Here is a 10,343-nt window from a genome sequence, read left to right as displayed (position 1 = left end):
TAAATATTTATTGCCTATTCCTTTCTCCTTTGAGAATTCTAATTATATGAATGTAAGTTTCTTGGTTTTGACACAGTGAACTATTATGACTGATCTGTAAATTCTTTCTTCATTTTTATTTTGGACAGTTTTTATTGTTATGTTCATTTATGTTTGTAAATAATTTATTTCCAATTTGCAATCTATTAAAAAAAAGAATCTACTAAGAACTGCTATATAGTTGCTGCTACATTAGTAAAATTCTTTAAATTAACAAATAATTATTTTTAAGTTTAATTTCAGTCATTTCTCTTCATAACCTCTCCATATCCTCTGGATATAAAGAATGCCATTTTGCCTGGAAGTTTAGCTACATACAAACTCACAATAGAGCCACAACGAAGACTTAGGAGGCCCGGGCCTGGCCGGCCAGGCACACAGCTCAGCGGGGGATTTGCAGGGCATCCTAAGGGGCCTAGCTCCACTTCAAAGCTTTTTTTGGTTCTTTAAAGCCACTAATTTATGTGAAAAGTCCAGGAATGCATTTGTGCCACAGCTAAATAGGTTGGATGAACAACTATGTTTTTTAACGCAATTCAAGTATTTATTTTAGCATTGCAGGAATAAATTACTGCACATCAATTATTCTTAGAAAATCAATAATATCTTGGTCACATACAGGAGGAAGCAATTCTTGCTTCATATTAGAATGTGACAACACTACTTTTTATGTTTATAATCTATTCTCTTAAGCAATCCTGCCAGCAAAAAAGCATGAGAATATTCTGGCAGGAAAATTTCAGCTTCCCATTTGATGTATGCACAGAAATTTGGACCAGTCACTAAAATACCTCCAAAATAATACGGCCTTAATCTTTACCAACTTTATTTTCCCATTACCATATAACAAAAGGAGAATATTTTTCTAAGCTGGCAAAGTAGTGTGAACATAGCAGACGCTCAAATATTTGTTTTGACTGAACAAATACACTTAGCTCCTGCACCCTACGGAGCGCGGAGCTGCCTGAGGGCGGCCGCCGCGAGTGAGCGGAGCCAACAGCACTCACACTCACACTCGGCACTGCGTCTAGGCCACAACCCACTGGAGGTGTAACTGCTCTTCTAAAATTGGGAACCTGAAGCTTTAAAAAGGTTAAGGAGAACTTCCAAGATTTTATAGCTGGAAGAGAAGCAAAACCATACTCATTTCCAGTGTGTAAAACAGGAGGTACAGGAGCTACTGCCTCTGACTGATTCAGACTTGCAGCAGGTGTCAGATTAAGCTCTGACTTCTGTCACTGAAGATGGAAGGAAGACAAGGGTATGTCACAAAATGTTCTGGATGCCAACTGTTGAATCATGGAAAGAGGCAGATAGATAGATAGATAGATAGATAGATAGATAGATAGATAGACAGACAGACAGACAGACAGACAGACAGACAGAAAGAAGCCCAGGTGGGCCTTAAACTCAAGGAGATCCTCTTGTCTCAGCCTCCCAACAGGTCTGTGCCAACACACCCAGCTAATGAGAGAGGAGTATTTTGACAGAAACTAAATTCACAAGATGCCCATGGCAAATTTGGCTTAGGCTGTCCACCTCTTACACAAGTGTGTACCAGAAACCCAGAGTATTAAGAATTAGAAAGTCCTATTCTTCAATCATTCAGAATATATATTTTAAAAATGAAGTTAAATTTTTCTTTTTTACAGGGTCTCACTATACAGATCAGACTTGTAGTGATCCTCCTGTTTTCAGCCTCCCAAATATTGAGACTAGAGGCAAGTGCCACCACGCCCAGTCTCAGTCTCCTCTCAGCACACTCCAAGGGTGGGGCTGGCACAGCATGGGGAGCCAAGGAATTGAACAGGTGCTTTAGTCCACTGAGCTATCTGGCTAGCCCTCAACTGTTAAAGAGTTACTAGCAAGAAACTATTACTTGTATTAAAATATGCCAAGTATTCTCACTTTTTAAGTAGATTATGAAAACTGTATTTGATCTTTTTCCTCAAAGGTGAAGAATTTCTCTGACTGAATAAAGTCAACCAAAAAATGTGTAATTTGAACCTTTTGTGCCCAAATTTGAGCACAATTGTCTAGAAGATGGTGAGTACTCAAAATTGCAGTTATTATTTTTTTTTTTAAAGAATTTTTTTTTTTTTTTTGTGTGTGTATTTAATACAGGGTCTACAGTTTCTTGCTACACAGATTGGACTCGTAGTGATCCTTCTGTTTTCAGCCTTCCAAGCACTGGGATTATAGGCATTCGCCACCACGCCCAGGCTCAATTGAGTTTTGAACAAGGAAAATAAAGTTCTTGTCCTTAAGTAATCAAAGGACAATTAATGAAGCTGGGCATGGTAGCGCATGCCTGTAATCCCAACACTCAAGAGACTGAGGTCAGACGATCACTGTGAGTTTGAGGCCAGCCTGAACTACATAGCGAAACTCTGCCTCAAACAAACTAATAAACTAACTAGCTGAGGTAGGATGGCAGATTTGACAATACAGTTGATCATACTAAATACGAGTGATCTGAACACCGTATCTAAAAAGGCAGAAATTTTCAGGTTATATAGAAAAGCAATACTCAACTATCTGTTCCCTATAGGAAACATGTTTTTAATAGAAAATACAAAATATGATTAAAACTGAACAGGAGTAAAAGATGTGCCTTGTTAGTCAAAAGAAAGATTCCCTATACAGCTGGCTCACTGTAGCCATGGGTTCTCCCCAAGACGACTCATTCAGCCACAGGCTGGAAACGTTCAGGGGAAAGAACTGCATCTGTATTGAACATGGCTGGACTGTTGAGTCCTTGTCATTAGTCACTAGACAATACAGTATAACAACTATTTAACCAAGAGTTTGTATTGCATTAAGTAGTATAAGTAGTCTAGGCGTGACTCAGCCTACAGCAGGATGTGATACAAGTCTTTGTCTTATATGCAAAGACTGCACAATTTTACACAAGGGACCTGAATGCAGCAGGTCTCCTTGGGAGTTTCCTGTCTCCTTGGGGGTCATGGGAACAAATTTATATATCTAAAAGAACAGTTTAAAACCAAAATACCAATAAACTACTGTATAATAAAACTCTAAATATAATAGAATTTCCTCCAGCAATAAAAACAATACAGGGGGCCTGCCTCGTAGCTCAGTTCTTTAAGTGGCTGCTTCCACAAAGCAGTCAGGCTCAGGTTGCTGTGGTTCGATGCCCGCAACTCAAGCCAGCCAAACCTGCCCTGAAGGCATTCGGAGAAAAAAAAACAAACAACAACAACAACAAAAAATACATATTGCCACATGAATAAATCTTAGAATAATTATACCAAATAAATCCATGAAAATAAAGTACATACCATGATTCCAGTTACACAAAATTCTAAGAAACAGAAATTCATGACCATGGGCAGAAAGCAAATGGGCAACTGCCTGAGGAATGAGGTGGAGAAGGCAGCACATGGGAGGGGAGGAGGGAAAGATTCCAGGGCAATGAACAAACTTAGGGGTGAGGGGCATTATCTTGCTGTGACTCTGATTTCAAGGATTTACACATGTTACAGCCTATCAAATTATTAACAGTAAGTAAGGAGTTTTATTTTGAATGTCTACTATTCCTCAATAAAGCTGTTCTATAAAAAGATGAATTATGAAGGTAAGAAACACATCTATGAAAACACACATGTAAAAAATTAAAAGTCTATGTTAAGTATCTTCTAACATGGCCCAAACGATCCTTGCTCCTGGTATTTAGGTTGGGGTGCAATCCTGTTTCTTGAGGGTAGGCTGAATTAATGACATAGTATTAAGGTACAGGATGCAGGACAGGCAATGGGCTGTAAGGTCCACAGATAGGCTGCTCCTTTCTTGAGCATGTGCTTGCTCCGAGCGCAGCTGGTGCCACCATGTGTACTCCTAAGCTGTGGAGAAACCCATTCTAATAAAGAACTGAGGAGGAAAATCTACCGCAGGGTCTGCAAGGAACGACAAGTAACCGCAGGGCTGACCTGTGAGGCCTATCCACTCCCGGATGAGCGTTCAGGTGGGAATGCAGGCCCCACTAAGCCACAGGCAGCAGCTGAGCCAGAGGTGCCCAATGAAACCACATCTGGATTCCAGTTATGCAGAAACAGTGCAACAGCGAAGTCTTGTTTCTTGAAGCTACACTTTTTGTTACAGTAACAGGTAACTAATAGAGATCTAGCTCATATTTAAAAACAGCCTGCAAAGCAACTGTATTCAGTTATAGAATATGTTCCGCCCAAAATAACAGAATACTTAACTAAAACTGCGTTAAACTATAGCTCAATTTTTGAAAGCAATCCGAAGTCCAAATGTGTGGCCGTCTAAGGCTGGTACAGCATCTTACATGCCACCCTGGCCTTGTCATTGAGGTTCTGCCATCCTCTGGGAACAGAGCTTCAGCCTCATGCTCCTCACTAGGGGGTCACAGTATGGCCACATCACAGAAGAGCACAGAGCTTAGGCTTTCTAAGGAAAATGAGGACTGGGGAGATAGCTCAGCGGTCTACGCACCTGCCTGCCAAGCGCAGGGACCCAGGTTTGATCTCCAGCACCACATGCCTTGCTAGCCCTGTCTCTGGGCGCACTGAGCTGGCCACTGAAACTGGACGTGGTGGCGCACACCTGTAATCCCAGCGCTGGGAAGGCTGAAACAGGAGGATCACTATGAGTCTGACCTGCATAGTGAGACCTTGTACTAAATACATAAGATAAAAAAAAAATTTAAAAAAAGGAACACTTTCCCTGGAAATTTGAAACTATGTTTTGTTCCTACTTACATCTCAGTTATCGGACTGGGTTCCCATTACAACCCATAATTGCAAGGGGCCAGGGAAAGATGAGATTTTTTTTTTTGAATACTGTTTCCTCTAAGTAAGTGCTTTGCTAGTAAACAACAGGACAATGTTTATTAGGTAGACAATCTACAGTACATGCGAAACAATATATTCTGTGCTAAAATACAAATATATTTTAGAGACAAACAAGGGCCCTTCAGCAATGGGCACTTGAGAAGGTTTCTGAAAGGACAGATGTTTAGAATTTGGCTAAGTAGAAAGAAAGGCCAAGGAAATTCTTTAAAAAGATAAAAGGAAAAAAAAAAAAAAAAAAAAAAGAACAGGAAGACAAGAAAATGCCCCCCAGGGTGACACTACAGGAAGATAGGAACTTCAGGAGGTAGGGTCTAGGAGGATCTGGAGGTCTTGCGTGTGTTCCCTCAAGGGGACAGTGGGCCTCAACCGCTTTCCTTGGCTCCTTGACTTTAAAGCACTCTGGGCCACAGACTCAAAGCAACCAGGCCGTGTTAGTTTCCTGTGGCTGTGATAAAATACCTGAGACAATAAACTTGTAAGGAGAAAGGTTTGCTTGGGCTCACGGTTGTGGAAGTTTCAGTCCAGGCTCGCTTAGCCCTGCTGCTTTTGGTCTTCTGGGCAGGCAGTGCATCATGGTGGTAAGTGTATGGCAAAGAAAGCCACTCACTTCATGGCTTCCAGGAAGAAGAAAAGGGCTTATGGTCCCAGTGTCCTCTTCAGGGGCACAGCCCCAGTGACCTAACTTCATCCCACTGGGCCCCTCCTCCTGCAGGTTCTGCCATCCCCCCAAGAGTGCCACAGGCTAATAACCACAGCCTTCAGCGGTACATGGGCCAATCAGCTATGGGCTACAACCTTAACATTATCAGCCAAAACAAGTTTTTCTAAGTTAATTATCTCAGGTTTGTTTTGTTTTGTTTTGTTTTGTTTTGCAGAATCAGGGATTGAACTCAGACCCTTGCAATTGCCAGGGAAGCACTTATTCTACTGAGCCATCTCCCCAGTCCCAATCTCAGGTATTTTTTATAGCAATGAAAAACTGACTAATATGGCCTTATATGTTTCTAACCATACAACTAAGTCTTTAAAAGAATTGCAGTATGAGGAACAGGATATGGACAAAGAGCCAGGCGTGGTGGTGCACACCTGAAAGTGCAGGAGGGTCACCATGCATTCGAGGCCAGCATGGGCTATACAGTGAGTACAAGGGTGGCTTGAACTACGTAGCAAGACCCTGTCTCCAAAAAGAGGGGGGAAAACCCAAGAAAGATATAAACAAAAGATTCAAATAAATATTTCACCAAGGCAAGCTCACAAATGGGCAAAAGGCATATGAAGACATTCATTAATCATCCAGGAAATGGACAACAAAACCACAAGGTACCACTTCACAACCAGCAGGATGACAAGAATCAGAGTCAGGAAGGCCATAGAGACACTGGAAGCCTCATACACTGTTGGTAGGAAGGTAAAATGGTACAGCTTCTTTTGGAAAGCAGCCTTGGAATTCTCAAATAATTAAACATAGAGTTACCAAGCGATCCAGAAGTTAAATAAAATGCATAAAATTACAAAGGAAATGCATCTTATTAAAATGCCGTTATTCTGGACACCTACATACTAAAAACAAAAATACATCTAAATGTAAAGTGAAAAAAATATATAATGCCTAAAGGATTTCCAGGGAGATGGCTCAGGAGAATAAGCGCTTGCCTGGCAAGCGCAAGGGCCTGAGTTCAACTCCAGGTTCTGAAAAAACAAAAGTCTTATCCCAATAAACAAAATGGGCTCGGGAAATAGCTCAGTGGCATAAGCACCTGCCTGGAAAGTGCAAGGTCCTGAGTTCAACCCACAGTGCTGGGGGGGAAGGAGGAGCCTGAAGGATAACATAGGAGGCCATGTAGATAACCTTAGGGCTGATAATGATTAGAATACTTACTGAGAGAAAAAACATCATGAAAATTGAAAGCTTATCTGTTAAGAGAATAAAAAGACAAGCTACATATCAAATGAAAAATCTCTAAAAAAACTACCCGCTAAAGGACTAGTATCTTAAAATACAAAGAACTATTACAACTCAATAATAAAGCTCAAAAAATCATTTAAAAAAGTGGGTAAAAATTCTAAGCAAACACCTCCTTTCATAGAGGTGACTGAAATATGTGACAAGGTGGTCCACTTCATGTTATTAGAAAACTGCAAGCGAAGACAAGGCAGGAACAGCACACACTCACTACAATGGTCAGACAAAGCACTGACATCATCAGACCCTGGCGAAGGCAGGGACAGGAAGAGCGCTCACCCACTGCAGCTGGACACGCAAATGGCCCAGCCACCTCGGAGACACCTTGGCAGCTTCTTGGAAACCAAACACACACTTACAATATAATCCAGCAATCACGCTCCTTGGTGTTTAACCAAGAGACCTGGAAGCTTATGTCCACACAAAAGCCTACACACAAGTATTTGTAACAGTCATAAATGCCAAAATTTGGAAGCAGCCAAGATGTTAATAGTTCAAATGATAATCAAACTGGTATATCCACTCCAAGGAATACTATTCAGAAAAATAGAAAGGACTATCAAGCCATCACAAAGGGATGGGAGAACAATATGCTTAAATGCATATTGTTTAGTTAAAACTGTGAAATTGGGTCTAGGGAGATGGCTCAGTAGGATAAGTGCTTGACTGGCAAATGCAAAGATCTGAGTTCAATCCCTGGTTCCACAAAAAAAAAAAAAAAAAAAAAAAAAGACAGTGTGAAATGGTTGCACACTGTATGATGCCAAGGGTATGATAGTCTGAAAAAATAAAACTCTGGGGTCAGCATAAAGATCAGTGGGGGAGGCAAAGACAGGTTGGAGGAGAGGGAAGAAAGGATAGGAGGATGTGGTTCTGCGTTTTGCAAGGAAAAATACAATACAGGACACATACAGAACACATGTTTTATAAGACTATTTATAGTAGTCACCTTCCCCCAAAGAATCATATACAAAAAGAGTGCAAGAAATCTGTCTCGGCACTAAAGACCAAAGAATTCGGCTGGGGCCTAGATCCATGATAATGTTCTTCATGAGAGCAACTGGGGACCTACAGCCCACGACAACATCCCATACAGGCTTGCTTCATGGATCTGCGAAGGCCCCAAGGTCAGTGGCAGAAGCTAGAAAGGCTGTGCCAGTGGGCTGAGGGATGTGCACTGGAGCCAGGACGCAACATCAAGGCAAGAACCAGGGCTTCCTTGAAAAGTACCACCGCCATCTTCAGCACCAGTGAGGTCTCGATGGTGAGGACAGTCAAGTTCACCAGGAAAGCCAGCACAAGGTCCCCCAGCAGGACAGCCCAAGGTAAGCAGCAGCTTCCAACGGTTCCCCAACAGCTTCCCGAACACCTCTCCTCTTTTCTAGCTCTGCCTCTTGTGCTGCCAACAACAACCCGCAGGTGGGCCTCCCACACCGAGCACCACACTAGTTCATTTCAGCTGGGTGTTGGCAATCCATCACAAAAAAACACAGGATTCTGCAGTGGAACTATTCAGCATGATACTACAATTGTGGACAAATCATCACATATTTGTCAAAACTCACAAAATGTACAACAAAGAATAAGCCCCAGTGGCCTGTAGTTAATACTGAGAATTCAAAATCGGCTCATCAAATATAACAAATGTATCTGTCTAATACAACATCTAAATAACAGGGGAGGGGTTGGAGAGATGGCTCAGTGGTCTAAAGCACCTATTTGGAACAAGCTAAGCTAAGCAAAGCACAGGGACCGCGGTTCGATCCCCCAGCACCACATGCCAGCCAGCCCCGCCCCCTGGTGGGCTGAGCTGGCCACACACACACACACACACACACACACACACACACTAAATAAATGTTTAAAAAATAAATAAATAAACAAACAAACAAACAAATAAATAAATAAATAACAGGGGACCTGGGCCGGGTGGCAGGCTACTCCTGGTCTCTAATCCCACCACTCAGAAGGCTAAGGCAGGAGCATCACGGGTTACAGGCAGCCTGGACTACACAGCGAGCTCTAGCCCGGAGCACACAATGAGGCCCTGGATCAAAAAGGATGGATGGATGAACGCATGCATGGGTGAATGAGGAAACTGCGGGTAATAAGGGGGCAAGGGAGGAATTCTCTGTACCTCCCCACCAATTCCTCTATAAACCCAACTTTAACTGCCATCCTCCCAAAGGTTATTGATTACAAAAAAGAAACTAAAATACCAGAAAAGAACATCATGACATGGAGGGAATGAAAGCTAAAGCATCCTAAGACCAGAGCATTGCTACTGGTCTGTGTCCCTGCAGATCAAATCCAGCACATGTGCATTAGGCCTGCTTTGGCCTGACCTGCATCTCCAATCTGTCTTAGGAGGAAGGCAGAGATGCTGATTATCTTTAAACTGTACACCAAATAATTCATGTTAAAAATGAAAAGGAAGCCACTAAATAAAGAAAGGAATAGATGCAACAAGTGTTTGTGCTACAAACCAAATTTGTTATTTTTAACTGTGGCCACTTACCTGAGATTCGAGAGCCTCCAGTTTACGTTTCCTGGCATGGAAAGCTTTACTCGGAAAAGCCCAGTAATAATTCGAAGTTCCAATCCTCTCACAGTCCACCATACCATCATCGACTAAGCTTTGGAGAACTTCTTTTACTGACATAGCAGCTGAGCAAAAGAGTTTTTAAAAGACCCCAGTAAAAAACAGTGTAAATGAAATTAAAAAGCAAATAACTTTTGGAAAAAAACTGTATTTCAAGTTAATACATTGCAAAAAGCTCTTAAAATAATAATAAAGACAAGAAACAAAAAATACATTGATAGACATCAACAAATGTATAAGGATAATATATAGGGTCAATGCCAGTGTTAATTGAAGAAATGAAAAAATAAAGCAATGAGATATACCTTCCGACCAATTAAAAACATCAAAAGTATAATACGGGCTTCAAGGAAATGAATACTCTCAAATGGGTAGAAAAATGTGGAACTACGTATTTAAAACTGTAGATCTATGTATTCCTTTCATGGCAAAATTTCACCTTAGAAATTCATCCACAAAATATCATGATGGCTATCTACACTAATGTTTGTCAAAGCAGCGGAAAAAATGGCAACCAATCTACTAAATGGATTTTTAAAAATATTGTGTAATTTATGCTATAAAAATGTTTAATGGTATAGGTGTATGGTGAGATATTCAAGTCATATTACACAGAATGTATTATATAAAAAAGTTAAACCCCAGTGTACACCAATGTGATAGCAGCTATCTTTAGATGGTAGATTAACAACCAATTTTGACTTCCTTTTTTCCTCTCCAGTAATAAGCATATATTATCCTTTGCTAAGAAAATTAAAGGGCTGGTGAGATAGCTCAGTGGTCTGGGGCACCTACTTAGAACAAGCTAAGCTAAGCAAAACACAGGGACCATGGTTCAATCCCCCAGCACCACAGGCCAGACAGCCCCGCCCCCTGGTGGGCTGAGCTGGCCACACACACA

At 41.4% G+C, this 10,343-nt stretch overlaps 1 protein-coding gene across 1 annotated transcript in view; it reads right to left on the bottom strand.

The window, feature by feature from the left end:
- Mnd1 (meiotic nuclear divisions 1) overlaps window positions 1-10,343 on the bottom strand; it is a 69,158-nt gene that overhangs the window by 44,511 nt on the left and 14,304 nt on the right. The window contains exon 4 of the mRNA XM_004638700.2: window positions 9,359-9,507. Within this exon, the coding sequence (XP_004638757.1) occupies window positions 9,359-9,507 (149 nt within the window). The remainder of the gene's footprint in view (window positions 1-9,358; window positions 9,508-10,343) is intronic.

This window comes from Octodon degus, unplaced genomic scaffold (genome assembly GCF_000260255.1).
Source record: "Octodon degus isolate 3935 unplaced genomic scaffold, OctDeg1.0 scaffold00101, whole genome shotgun sequence".
NCBI classification, from domain to species: domain Eukaryota; kingdom Metazoa; phylum Chordata; class Mammalia; order Rodentia; family Octodontidae; genus Octodon; species Octodon degus.
This window is presented reverse-complemented; position numbering and strand designations above follow the sequence as displayed.